Source organism: Paroedura picta, chromosome 1 (assembly GCF_049243985.1).
Source record: "Paroedura picta isolate Pp20150507F chromosome 1, Ppicta_v3.0, whole genome shotgun sequence".
In the NCBI taxonomy this organism is placed as follows: Eukaryota; Metazoa; Chordata; class Lepidosauria; order Squamata; family Gekkonidae; genus Paroedura; species Paroedura picta.
The window spans coordinates 16,342,533-16,356,430 of NC_135369.1; the positions used below are offsets into that span (position 1 = coordinate 16,342,533).

Sequence of the window (13,898 nt, forward strand, 5' to 3'; positions counted from 1 at the left end):
GTCTCCGTGACCCTGGGTCTTCATTCACGGGATGAAGACCGACACCGTAAAGCATGCAACTGGCCCTCACTGATGCTGGCTTTGGCTCGGCTGAATGGAATAGCTGAATGAACAGGTAGCGAGCAGCAGCTGGAGGGCAGGAATTGATCTCAGCAGATCTTGGGGGCAAGGTAGGATTGATACTCAGATAGGAGACTATCAAGGACAGCTCTGAAGAGGAAGGCCATGGCCAACCACCTCTGCTTCTCCCTTGCCTGGAAAGCCCCCTGCCGGGTCATTAAATTTTGGAAGCTAAGCAGGATCAGTACTTGGATGGGAACCCACCAAGGAAGGCTCTGCAGAGGAAGGCCACGGCCAACCGCCTCTGCTTCTCCCTTGCCTGGAAAGTCCATTGCTGGAGTTATTATATTTTGGAAGCTAAGCAGGGTCAGTACTTGGATGGGAACCCACCAAAGAAGGCTCTGTGGAGGAAGGCAATGGCCAACCGCCTCTGCTTCTCCCTTGCCTGGAAAGTCCAGGGTCAGTACTTGGATGGGAACCCACCAAGGAAGGCTCTGCGGAGGAAGGCCATGGCCAACCACCTCTGCTTCTCCCTTGCCTGGAAAGTCCATTGCTGGAGTTATTATATTTTGGAAGCTAAGCAGGGTCAGTACTTGGATGGGAACCCACCAAGGAAGGCTCTGCGGAGGAAGGCCATGGCCAACCACCTCTGCTTCTACCTTGCCTAGAAAGTCCATTGCTGAGTTAAATTTTTGGAAGCTAAGTAGGGTCAGTACTTAGATGGGAACCCACCAAGGAAGGCTCTGCAAAGAAAGGCAACAGCCAACCACCTCTGTTTCTCCCTTGCCTGGAAAGCCCCTGGTTGGAGTCGCCCTAAGTCAGCTGCGACTTGACAGCACAACACACAGTCAGTAGCTAGAGTTGTTAAAATTGCAATGAAAGGAGACTCATCGAGGTGTGCTCTACAGTAACGGTCCCCAATCTTCCTGTGGTCGGGGACCACCTCCAGGGGTGGGGGAGAGCTGGCGGCCCGGCCACAGCAGCTGCGCATAAATGTGCATGCGCAGTTGCCGCGCGTTGCCGTTTTTGCCACCAGGTGGCGCTAACGCGCATGCACAGAGTTGCCGCGCATGCACGTTTTCGCCAGCAGGGCATCACTGGCGTGCCAGCGGCCACGCCTGCCTCTTTCCCCCCTTCTCGCTGCGGGGGGGAGGCAGGCGCGGCTGCTGGCAGCCCGGTACTATGGACTTCACGGCCCGGTACCGGGCCACGGACCGGGGGTTGAGGACCCCCGCTCTACAGAACTGACGCCAGGCACCAGGAATCTCGCTGAACTTACATTCGGCTGCCAAGTGGACCACCTGCCTGTCCCCCACGTAGATGGCCCAGTGTTGACAAGATGGTCGAAAGATCTCGATGAGGTCTCCAGGTTTTAATTCCTCCTAGAAAGAGCAAGAGTGAAGTCTGGTTGAGGCTTAACACTATTTATTCTATTGTCTTGAGAAAAGAGAGATAGGCCGACCTCTCCGGAGACCTGCTCGGGAGCCAGAATACCCAACATCGGAAAGGAAGCACAAGAGAGGAGAGGTCTGCTCTTCACAGTCACTCCAGAGAGGCGCACAAGGTTGCTGTGATACTGTAGGCCAAACTGGGGCTCCATAAGAATTCCCCTGGGGCTCCCCAGCTTGGGGCACCCCAAGGGACCAAGCCCCATGAGGATAGGTTGAGGGACTTGGGAATGTTCAGCCTGGAGAAAAGGAGGTTGAGAGGGGACACGATAGCCCTCTTTAAGTATTTGAAAGGTTGTCACTTGGAGGAGGGCAGGATGCTGTTTCTGTTGGCTGCAGAGGAAAGGACACGCAGTAATGGGTTTAAACTTCAAGTACAACGATATAGGCTAGATATCAGGAAAAAAATTTCACAGTCAGAGTAGTTCAGCAGTGGAATAGGCTGCCTAAGGAGGTGGTGAGCTCCCTCTCACTGGCAATCTTCAAGCAAAGGTTGGATACACACTTTTCTTGGATGCTTTAGGATGCTTAGGGCTGATCCTGCGTTGAGCAGGGGGTTGGACTAGATGGCCTCTATGGCCCCTTCCAACTCTATGGTTCTATGATTCTATGAATGGACTCAGCCACACGTCCACCCTGGTTCCGGGACTCCTCGAAGCCTGAAAAAGATCTCAGGGCCACCTGCACAGTCAAAAGGTTGAGAAGCGTTGCTGTATGCAATGAGGAGGCCTCGCTTCCCGAAATGCAGCCTGCTTCTCTGATAGGGTGAGGGAAGACTTGACGTTTTACTCGTCTGAGCTAGGGCTGCTAGGCAGTGCCCGGCAGTCAGCTGGGGTTGGATGGCAGGGAAGCTTTCATGGTTGGTCTCAAAGGCGCAACGGGATTTGAACCTGGTTCTTGTGAGGTCTCTTGGGTTGAGAGAGGTCTCTTGGGTTCCATTACAGAAGTGTGTTTTGAAGCTGGGACTCCCAAATCTTCGTCTCTAGGGGCTAGCTCAAGGAATTACTAGAATTTCTATGGCTTTTACCACAGCGTTTCCAGCGTTTCTAGAGCTACTCTCTGTCTCCTTCCAGTTTCCCCCTGAAAGAGGGAAACATTATGGCTTAGTTCAGGGATGGTGAAACTGCAGCTCTCCAGATGCCCATGGACTACAATTCCCATGAGCCCCTGCCAGCCGTTGGCAGGGGCTCATGGGAATTGTAGTCCATGGGCATCTGGAGAGCTGCAGTTTGGCCACCCCTGCTCCAGCGGAACTATATCTGCCCTAGACCTGTCCGCCAAGGGGCCAGCCTTCCATCCCTTTATATTCTGGGTTACCAGAACCAGATCCTGAGAGAATTCCTTTACTGTTCAAAGCCACAGGCTGTGAAGAATTTCAGTTCTCCCTCCTTGGCCCTGTGGAGATGAAAAGCAACACTTCTGCCCCCTGTCAACTCGTAAAGGTACAGCAGCCTTCTCAAGGTCGGGAGCTGGCAACCAAACTTCTAAGTCTTGACAATCCCCAAGCTTTGCCTTTTCGGCTGTACTAGAGCTCCCTCTGCTGGCATTACCATATTCTGCAGGGGAATGAGGGACGAGAATAGTGAAATATATGCAAAGGAAAACCAGCTTCTTCCCCCCCCCCTTTGATTTATTCCCCCATTCCTCTTCTTAGAAGGTCGGGGAAAGGCATATGTCCCCTCTTGTTTTACCTTCACAACAACCCTACAAGGTAGACTGAGCTGAGAGTCACAGTAGCTGAAGGTCAACCACAGAGCTTCCTCAGTAGAAATTTAAACCAAGACTGCCACTCTGGGTCTCTTTGTTTTCTTCATTCTACACCGCCTAATACAGGTTCTTGAATGGATTTCAATTTCCAATTGAAAGAGAGTCGTAAACAGATATGATTCTAAGCTCTGGAGATCCTTGTTCAAATCCTGACTCACAATACAAAGTCCTCACATTGTATATGGGATGGGTCCACCAGTTCAGTCAAACTTTATTATACTAGGCCATAAGGTAAAGCTAAAGGTATCCCCTTTGCAAGCACAGGGTCATGTCTGACCCTTGGGGTGACGCCCTCTGGCGTTTTCATAGCAGACTCAATATGGGGTGGTTTGCCAGTGCCTTCCCCAGTCATTACTGTTTACCCCCCAGCAAGCTGGGTACTCATTTGACCGACCTCGGAAATATGGAAGGCTGAGTCAACCTTGAGCCGGCTGCTGGGGTTGAACTCCCAGCCTCATGGGCAGAGCTTACAGACTGCATGTCTGCTGCCTTACCACTCTGCACCACAAAGGCCATCACAAAATCAGATACAATAAAATTGTTAAAAAAACAAATGCAGAATAACATTACATACATTAACCCATGCCTTCTGCTCATTAGCCCACAGTAGTTGCCACAAGGCCAGCTCAAATCTTTCTTGCAGTCAAGGCAAAGGTGGCAGCCCTTTGTGTCACAAATGTGTCCGTATCGGAAAGCAAATACCTTAACTTATAACGAGCTGAAGAAAATGCTCCTGGAATGATTTTATTTGGAAATTTCCTCCCTGGATCTGTGTAAAGTAAACCTTCCAGTAGATAAGATTGTTACACCATAAATACTGTCAGGCTGCCAGGGGGAGATCACCTGCCTCTCATTTCCCACGGCTGCTCCAAGCAGCCATGGGTGGGTTGAGGGGAGATCAATGGGGGGACATCACTTCCAGGAAACCCCAGAAGTGATGGCAGTCCTTTCTAGGAATTACCAGAATTCTTGGAATTATTGATTATATATACTAGGGGCCAAGCCCACTGCATTCAGGAATACAACAGGTGCTAGATGGGGGAGCGGAAGAACTCTGCAATGGCCTCCCCCTTCCCCCCAGGACCTGGAAAGGCTGCAGGCAGCTGTTAGGGAACTCACTGGCAGGGGCAGCTCTCACGTGGCAGGGATCTGCAGCCTCCGAGCCTCAGAGGGAAGTGGAAGAAGGTGGGGTGGTCAGGGATGGGAGGCGGAAAGAAATTGGCTGGCCGCTGGACAGACAGGCAAGCCAGTTGGACGACGAGGCACTCAGGGGCGGGACAGCTGCCCTGAGTGGGAGTTAAGCGCTGAGTGGCACTTAAGCCATGAGACCAGCTCCTCCTCCAAGGCCTTACCAAACATATTATATATGGAACAGATTTGCCTATCTATTTCTTACATTTCTATGCTGCCCTCTCTTGTGGCTCAGGGCGGCTCACAGAGAATATGAAACCAATAATACATAGATAGCATGCTAATCGCGTCCGTCAACTACATCAGTCAGGCCACAGTAATGTCCGTAACGGAGCACAATGAGTATTCGCTTACCAAGTCAACCATAACCCTTTGTTGTTGTTAGTTGCGAAGTTGTGTCCGACCCATCGCGACCCCATGGACAATGATCCTCCAGGCCTTCCTGTCCTCTACCATTCCCCGGAGTCCATTTAAGTTTGCACCGACTGCTTCAGTGGCTCCATCCAGCTACCTCATTCTCTGCCGTCCCCTTCTTCTTTTGCCCTCAGTCGCTCCCAGCATTAGGCTCTTCTCCAGGGAGTCCTTCCTTCTCATGAGGTGGCCAAAATATTTGAGTTTCATCTTCAGGATCTGACCTTCTAAGGAGCAGTCAGGGCTGATCTCCTCTAGGACTGACCGGTTTGTTCGCCTTGCAGTCCAAGGGACTCGCAAGAGTCTTCTCCAGCACCGGAGTTCAAAAGCCTTAATTCTTTGACGCTCGGCCTTCCTTAAGGTCCAACTTTCACAGCCACACATTGCAACTGGGAAGACCATAGCCTTGACTAGACGCACTTTTGTTGGCAGGGTGATGTCTCTGCTTTTTAGGATGCTGTCTAGATTTGCCATAGCTTTCCTCCCCAGGAGCAAGCGTCTTTTAATTTCTTTACCATAACCCTACAGATGGGTCAAATCAGAGGAAGGGATCCTGGAGGGCTCCATGGTTGTTGTCTGTTTCATTGGCCTCAACCAACTGCTTGGCGGACAAGCTCCCTTTTGCAGGGCCTGCAGTACTCCGCCAGCTCACAGAGTTTCCAATGATTTCGAGAGAAGAATGACGTCACCTCTGGTTTTTCAACCAAAAATGATGTCACAACAGCGACAACGTGCCGTCGTCCCGCTTTGTTTTTTTCCTCTGCCATCACGGAATTCATCAGTGGTGGGAAGGTAGGTGAGTAGGCCTTTGGGCATCTTAGTTCAGCTATTTCCCTATGCACCGCAGTCCTAGAGCCTCCGTACCACTAAGAACTGACTCCATTTTCCCCTGAACTTCTTGAGTTTCTGGGTGGGTTTCAAATTGTGAGGAAGGGCGCTGGATGTCCGAACAAAATGGCTGCTCACAGGGGATAGCCAGTTGCCAAATGGCAGGCACAAGGATGGTGCTTATTTTTTCAGATGACGACGGCAGCAAGGTTAGTTATGGCCAAAAAAATGGAAAGCCCAAGAACTACCTTCAATAGAGGATTGGTTGAATAAACTGGCGGCTTTTGCTAAGATGGCCAAATTGGTGTTGACAGCCAATGGGAAAACGGAAGATGTTTTTCAAGAACAATGGGGCCCTTATCTGAATTACCTCAGAAGATCATAGAATCATAGAATCATAGAATCATAGAGTTGGAAGGGGCCACACAGGCCATCTAGTCCAACCCCCTGCTCAACGCAGGATCAGCCCTAAGCATCCTAAAGCATCCAAGAAAAGTGTGCATCCAACCTTTGCTTGAAGACTGCCAGTGAGGGGGAGCTCACCACCTCCTTAGGCAGCCTATTCCACTGCTGAACTACTCTGACTGTGAAAAAATTTTTCTTGATATCTAGCCTAGATCGTTGTACTTGTAGTTTAAAAATAAACTAAAATGGAATATTGTATGGAGGTGGTTTACAGCAAAACATATGTAAAGCATAACTTACTTGAGGTTTACTAACTCATATTTTATATATCTGTTCTATTTCTATCTTTCATGAAAAAAATTGTATATTAAAAAAAAAGAAAAGAATGGTGCCCATCAGGAAAAAATGTGGAGGTTTCCAACCAAGTATTTTCTTCAGTGGAGGCAGCTGCTTTTGAACAAGGATCCCCTGCAGATGCAAAAATGTAGCTTCAGGGGCTCTTCTGAAGCATGAAGGAAGTGCATGGTGCAGGGGGTTGGACTAGATGACCCTGGAGGTACCTTCCAGCTCTATGAATCTATGATTCTATGAAAGCTGGAATTGGCTCTTTGCTTCAGGGCAATGCCCCCCCTTTGGTTTGTTTCCTTGTCAGCCACAGAGAAAATGATTCAAGCACACAGAGAGAAGACAGTTTGTGCTTACAACCAAGCTGAGGTGCATCTGCCTGGGCTGAACTCAGAGCTCCACTGGAATTTCAGGTTTCTGTTTCTTTTCTTCCCCCCCCCCCCCCCCATACCATTTGAGCCTATTGGAATTTCATGCCCAAGATTTAAGAAGCAGAAGAAGAGTTGTTTTTTTATACCCCACTCTTCACTCCCTGAAGTGTAGGAATGGCATAAATTGAAAAATCAATAAGAAATATATTAAGACTAGAGGCAAAGACCATTGTACCCGGGCAGACAACAGGTGCTGGCCCAGAGGCCTGTACTGTACCCTTCTTGGGTGCCTTTCATCTGGGCTTAATTTGTCAGTCCATCAAGGTGTTAGGCAGAGGTCTTTCGGGCGGGAGGGGGTGGGGGAACCAGAGCGGCCCAGCTGGAGAGCAGCGCTTATGGCACCTGTGGTGCAACCAGCAGAGCCAGTTTGGTGTAGTGGTTAGGAGTGCGGACTTCTAATCTGGCAAGCCGGGTTCAATTCTGCACTCCCCCACATGCAACCAGCTGGTTGACCTTGGGCTCGCCACGGCACTGATAAAACTGTTCAGACTGAGCAGTGATATCAGGGCTCTCTCAGCCTCACCCACCCCACAGGGTGTCTGTTGTGGGGAGAGGAATGGGAAGGCGACTGTAAGCCACTTTGAGCCTCCTTCGGGTAGGGAAAAGTGGCATATAAGAACCAACTGTTCTTCCTGCCTCCTGCTGCCCTGTGTGTTGGAGGCAGCTTTGGAATTGAGCAGCTCAGCTGGTGAGCATGGCTGGGACTCCTCCCCCCGCTCTCTGGTGAGCAGGAAGACACATGGGGAATGGAGCAGCCCAACCAGGAAAGCCGGGATAGTCAGGCCACCAGGGTCGGCCCTCCATCTGCTGCCCCAGCTTACAGTCAACATCTTACTACAGAACAGAGCTAGCTCTTCTCCTGCCCAAGTAAGTGAGCAAGAAGCAGAAGGAAGGAGGGGGAGGAGGAGGAGGGGAAGGAAGACCGCCAATTGGCCCTCAGTGGGTCAGTGCCCTCTCCCTATTGGGTGCATATCCCCCACTGGGGGCCAATCGGAGGGCTCGGAATGTTCAACACGTCATTGGAAGAACACGCACATTTTTATATGTTATATTATGCTAACCTCCAAGGCTGGAGATGACTAGCCAGAACCAAAAAAAAAAAGGAAAGCTTATAACCTCTTTATTAATTATTATAGCAGTTAGCTATGATTCATTTATTGTTATCAGCTAACGAGAGAACACAGAAATCCCAAAGAGGTTAAAGAAGTTTCATTAAAAGGGTCCTTGAAACAGTTTCACTTGCTGGTATGTAGGCACCAGTATCCCTGGGAAAGAATATAAGCTGCCACTTCACTGATGGATGACAAGTCATAAATATAGGAATTGTAATTGGTTTGTCAGGACAAAAAGAAATGAGGGCGCCTGCAGAACGTGCTGATATCGGAGGTGTTCAGAAGAGAGTTGGAAAGGGTTTAGAGCAGGAATTCCCATCCACGGGGTCTGCAGACCACTGAAGGTCTGCGGGAGCTCCAGAGGGGGTCCACAGACGTCCTCCTCCTGCCTGAATGAACTTGGTCACAAGTTAGGAAAACGGGTCCCTCTGTCAAGAGGGCTCAGTGGATAGGCTGTGGGGGTAAAAATCAAGCTAGGGGAGTCAGATAGGGTGTGGTATGGGGGGCCTGGACTGTCTTCTCAGCTCCTGCCCTTCTTTCTGGCCTACAGGAGGTGGAGTCACTATAGTAGTACTAAAGGTGGGGGTAAGGAGTTAAAGGAGGGCAAAGGCTGCGGGTGGTGATGTCACTTCTGGGGGCATGGCAGGGAGGCGTGGCCAGATGACATCACTTCCAGGGGACCTTGAGGCCTGAAAATTTATTTCAGGGCTTCCTCCATGGTTAAAAAGTGGGGGGAAACTGGTTTAGAGAAATAATACTATGAATATGCATATGTATAAATATTAGTTGCATTTAGATTTCAGCGAGCTTCTGTTTGATGATTCTGGCACATGCCTCTCTTTCATTCCACAGATGTTGAAGAAAGATCTTTTTCTTTTCATATATTCTTATTGATAAGGCAACCAATCACTCATTCACTTGCTCACTTACTTTAAGTGTAAACTGGTTTGTGGCGGGTAACATACTAAAATCCCCACAATAAAACCCTGTTAAAAGAAGATAAGAAATTATCCCTCCCCGGGAGCAAAACTAACCTTCTCTCTCCCACCCCAATACTCAATGGGATTCCCATGCCTCATGGGAACAACTGGTAGGGGAGTGGGCTGATGGTCTAGCCAATTGATCTAATTATTGAGAGTATTTAAGCACCAAGTCATGGATCGAGAACTGAGAGCCAGTTTGGTGTAGTGGTTAGGAGTTCGGACTTCTAATCTGTCATGCCAGGTTCAATTCTGCGCTCCCCCACATGCAACCAGCTGGGTGACCTTGGGCTCGCCATGGCGCTGATAAAACTGTTCTGACCAAGCAGTGATATCAGGGCTCTCTCAGCCTCACCCACCCCACAGGGTGTCTGTTGTGGGGAGAGGAATGGGAAGGCGACTGTAAGCTGCTTTGAGCCTCCTTCGGGTAGGGAAAAGCGGCATATAAGAACCAACTCTTCTTCTTCTGAGATGAACTCAACAGAAAGAGTCTCAAAGCAGTTTGCAATCACCTTCTTCTCCCCCTAACAGACACCATGTGAGGTAGGTGGGGCTAGAGAGAGCTCTAAGAGAACTCTGACAGGCCCAAGCTGGCTGCATATAGAGGAACTGGGAATCAAACCTGGTTCTCCATCTTAGAGGCCACCGCTCCTCTTAACCATGACACCACACTGGCTCTCAGAAGCGAGCATGCGGAAACACATTGGTAGAGGCCATGGTGCCATGGGGTAGCATTTTCTAGAACTGCTCATCTACTCCACCTGCCAACAGCTCTTCAAAGACCCCCCCCCCCGTGCGCTCTAAAATTATGAACTGGAGATATCAAGGATTGAACTCAGAACCACCTGCCCACCTTAATGAGTCGTCTACTTACTCGCTCAGCTGGGTTCTTCACCCTGATAAAAAAGGCTGAGTGGTTCTGCTCCTCCTCATTCATTTTCTCTGGGATCCGTGTGTTCTTCTCAATGTCGACTTCCTATGGGCATAGCTAGAAGGGAAGGCGTTGGGGTGAGACACAGAAACGCCCTGTGATCCCCACTGACCAAGCCTCTCTCTAAGGAGGACCCTTCCGAGAAAGATTCTACTTCATTTATTCCCTGTTTTTCTCCCCAATGGGCACCTGTGTGTCTTACAATAGTCTCTCCTCCTCCATTTTATCACAACAATCCTGTGAGGTAGGACTAGTTGAAAGAGAGAACCACTGGTCCAAAGTTGCCCAGTGAGCTTTGGTGGAACAGTGAGGATTCTAACCTGGGCTTCCCATCTATTAGCGTTAAAAGGCTCATGGACTCTTAACCCAACAGAACAGCCTTTCTCAATGTTGTTACCCTTGGGAAACATTTTTCAGGTTTCGAGAACCCCCAGAAGTGGTGCGATGGTGCAGAATATGGTGGGGAAGGAGAGCTTCGGACACGCCCACCCGGGGCCCCTCCCCTTCCTACCCCCTCCAGGCCCATCATTGGCCATTGGGGGGGGGGTTTGGTGGACATGGCCATATATGATCTTATTGCCCATTAAATTTTAGCAAATTTTTAAAATAAAAATTAATTAAACCCCACTCATTTGGGAAACCCCTCCAGGGCTGTCAAGAAACTCCCTGGTTTCACAATACCCTGGTTGAGAAAGCCTATACTAAACATACAAGCCTAATGCTCACTGCTAAATCTGCCTCTGAGTTATGCCACTTTAAGCAGAGGGAAGTTGTCTGCCAGCGTGGTGGTAGTGCCCAGAGTATTGGGCTCAAATCCCCCACTCTTCCAGGGATGCTTACTGAATGAACATGGTCCAGTCCCTCTCTCAGCCAAGCCTATCTCGTGTGTTTGTTTTTGTAGGGATAAAATGGGGGAAGGCAGAAGGGATGTGCACCAAGAAAAAAAATGTTTGAATTCAGGCCAAATTGATTTAGGTCTTTCTCAAGCCCCCAAATCACAAACGAGCCCTTCTCTGATTCAGCTCACTTAAATTAATGGGATGTGTAATTTAGCTTGAATAAGCCTGAAAAATACCCAAATCAGCATTGATTTGGGTATTTTCTGGCTTATCCGAGCAAAATCGCACATTCCTAGACTGAATTATGTTGTAATCTGCTTCAGATCCCCACAGGAGAGAAAAGGGCAGTATACATATTAAAATAAATAAGCATCATATGGATGAGTTATTGATATGTTAAGAAGAAGAAGTTGGTGGTGTCTCAAAGTGGCTGACAATCACCTTCCCTTCCTCTCCCCACAACAGGCACCCTGGGGGGCACTTGGGGTGGAGAGAGCTTTGAGAAAACTGATCTGTGAGAACAGCTCTGAGAAATATGTGACTGGCCCAAGGCCACCCAGCTGGCTGCATGAAGAGGAGTGGGGAATCAAACCTGGCTCTCCAGATTAGAGGCTGCCACTCTTAACCACTACACCAAGCTGGCTCTATGTGCTAGGAATGGGGTCCCCCCCAACAAAGAAAGATTTCTTCATGCGGGTCTTCACTTGCTGTCTGAGTGGTACAGCCCATGTGTCTACATATGTCTCCCTTCACTTCTGCACAATACTGTAGGTAGCAATGCCATAGGAACAGTGGGAGAGGAGGAGGAGGAAGGGATGGTGTGCCAGAAACCAGACCTGGGAATGAGGACTCAGAATGTGCCAGAATAAAGCCAGCCATCCACAAGGAGCTGTCCTTGGTGCTGAAATTATACCCTAAGAGATGGGCAGATCTTTCCCCCTCTTCCCAGTGGCTCTCAGTGAAACCAGAACATCTATGGCAGCAGTGACCGAACAGTAGCTCTCCAGATGTCCATGCATGCTGGCAGGGGCTCATGGGAATTGTAGCCCATGGATATCTGGAGAGCCACAGTTTGGCCATCCCTGACCTATGGGCTACTGTACAATTCCCTGACCTGGATGGCCTAAAGGTAAAGGTAAAGGTATCCCCTGTGCAAGCACCAGGACATGTCTGACCCTTGGGGTGACGCCCTCCAGCGTTTTCATGGCAGACTCAATACAGGGTGGTTTGCCAGTGCCTTCCCCAGTCATTACCGTTTACCCCCCAGCAAGCTGGGTACACATTTTACCGACCTCGGAAGGATGGAAGGCTGAGTCAACCTTGAGCCGGCTGCTGGGATCGAACTCCCAGCCTCATGGGCAGAGCTTTCAGACGGCTGCCTTACCACTCTGCGCCACAGGAGGCTCTTTGGATGGCCTAGGCAAGCCCTATCTCACTGGATTTCAGAAATTAAGCAGGGTCAGCCTTAGTTGGTATTTGGGTGGAAGACCACCAGGGAAGTCCAGAGCTGCTACTTGGAGGCAAGTAAAGACAAACCCACTTCTGTGCCTCTCTTGGCCTGAAAACCCAACAGACCCACCATAAGTCATCTGTGAGTTGATGGCACTTCACACACATACACACACTGTACAATAGTGATGAACTGCACAAGCCAGGGAGTCTCCAGATCAAATCTTACCTCCGTCACGAACTCGCTAGACAAACCTCTTTGAGTCAGCCCAAGGCGTCTGAACTAACTGGCCTGAGCGTGTCAACTCATAGAAGCTAAGCATGTTTGGCCATGGTCATTCCTTGCATGGAAGAAGACCAAGGAAGACTGGGGCCCGTGTGTAGAAGGCAGCAAGGGCAAACCACCTTGAAATCCCCATGGGTTGGTGGCCACTTGACGGCACTTAATATCATTATATTAACTGAAAGGGTATGGGACTCATCACGGGAAGCACTTCTAAGAGGATTCAAACCTCTCAAGAAATGTCAAGAGGTTTTCTGGGTTCTGCCTTGGTTCTGCCTCATTTTTCGCAACAGGAGAGCAAGGGGGAGAAAGAGACGGCCGAAGGAATTGCAGCTCTTGTTTATGAGACGAGATTCCTTCACTGTCTCCAAGGGGAAGCTAGGCTGACACTCTCTCATTTGCAACTGTATTTGCATTTAATCAGTTAAAAGGCACAGTTGATTAATCATCTGGAATTAATATGCCTTCACACGTTTCCTTTCCCTCGTTGCCCTTATCACAGGCCGTCCTACCTTCCTCAGTAGAAATTTCAATTATAAGGAGTCTCAAGAAAAGGGACCTGAATCAATTGACAGCCCAACAGCCAGGGAAATCATCCGACCCAATAGCTAGATGAAAAAGGCAGCATTCTGACAGCCCGGTGGGTCCTCCTAAGAGGCCCTGAGCCGCTTGTGGGTCCAAATTTGGCACCGGGCACAGATGGGAATTAGAAATTATCTCCAGGCAACGGAGAACAGCTCCCCTAATGAAAATGGCTCCTCTGGAGACTGGCTTTCATGGTGTTTGACCCTACTGAGGTCCCTCCCCGAATCCTTCCTTCATCAGGCCCCCACCCCCCAAATCTCCAGGTATTTCCCAGGCCAAAGCTGGCAGCCCAAGGCGAACATCCAGTGAAGAAAACACCCAGAGCCGCTCTTCTTAAGCCCCAGAGAAGCCCACATACCTGCAATGGCCTGCAACTTTTTTCCTCTGGAAAGCGAATTAGCCATCCCATTTTCTACTTGGTGCTAGGAGTGAGGTCACAGGGAAGTTGCTAGCTCACCTGTTACCCGGTAACCATGAACTACCCTGGCCTGTGTGAGATGCTGCTGATGGCCCATGTAGCTCTATCAGCAGGAGGAACCCAACAGCAGATCATGATCTCTCTCTCCGGAAAGTAGGGAGGGGCCATTTTGATTTGCTTGGGAAGATGGCTGCTGGGCTGCATAACAACCAGGCATTCGGCTACCCAGATAGCTGACCCATGCTATTCCTCGGTCTTTAGGTTTTTGCTGAACGGGTGTGCATAAAGTGGCACACCAATATGATGCAGGGTTGCGAGGTCTGCCCTGGCCACTGATGGGGGAGGAGGAAGGGGAAGGGGAAGGGGAAGGGGAAGGGGAAGGGGAAGGGGAAGGGGAAGGGGGTCGGTTCTTATA

The 13,898-nt window shown here is 49.7% G+C and overlaps 1 protein-coding gene across 1 annotated transcript in view; it reads right to left on the reverse strand.

Moving 5' to 3' along the window:
- LOC143832208 (phospholipase A and acyltransferase 5-like) overlaps positions 1–13,494 on the reverse strand; it is a 23,803-nt gene extending 10,309 nt beyond the window's left edge. Inside the window, exons 1-3 of the mRNA XM_077326283.1 lie at positions 13,424–13,494; positions 9,853–9,966; positions 1,340–1,442 (exon numbers count right to left, since the gene is read on the reverse strand). Of these exons, the coding sequence (XP_077182398.1) occupies positions 1,340–1,442; positions 9,853–9,915 (166 nt within the window). The 5' untranslated portion in view covers positions 9,916–9,966; positions 13,424–13,494. The remainder of the gene's footprint in view (positions 1–1,339; positions 1,443–9,852; positions 9,967–13,423) is intronic.
- Positions 13,495–13,898: the final 404 nt, after the last annotated feature.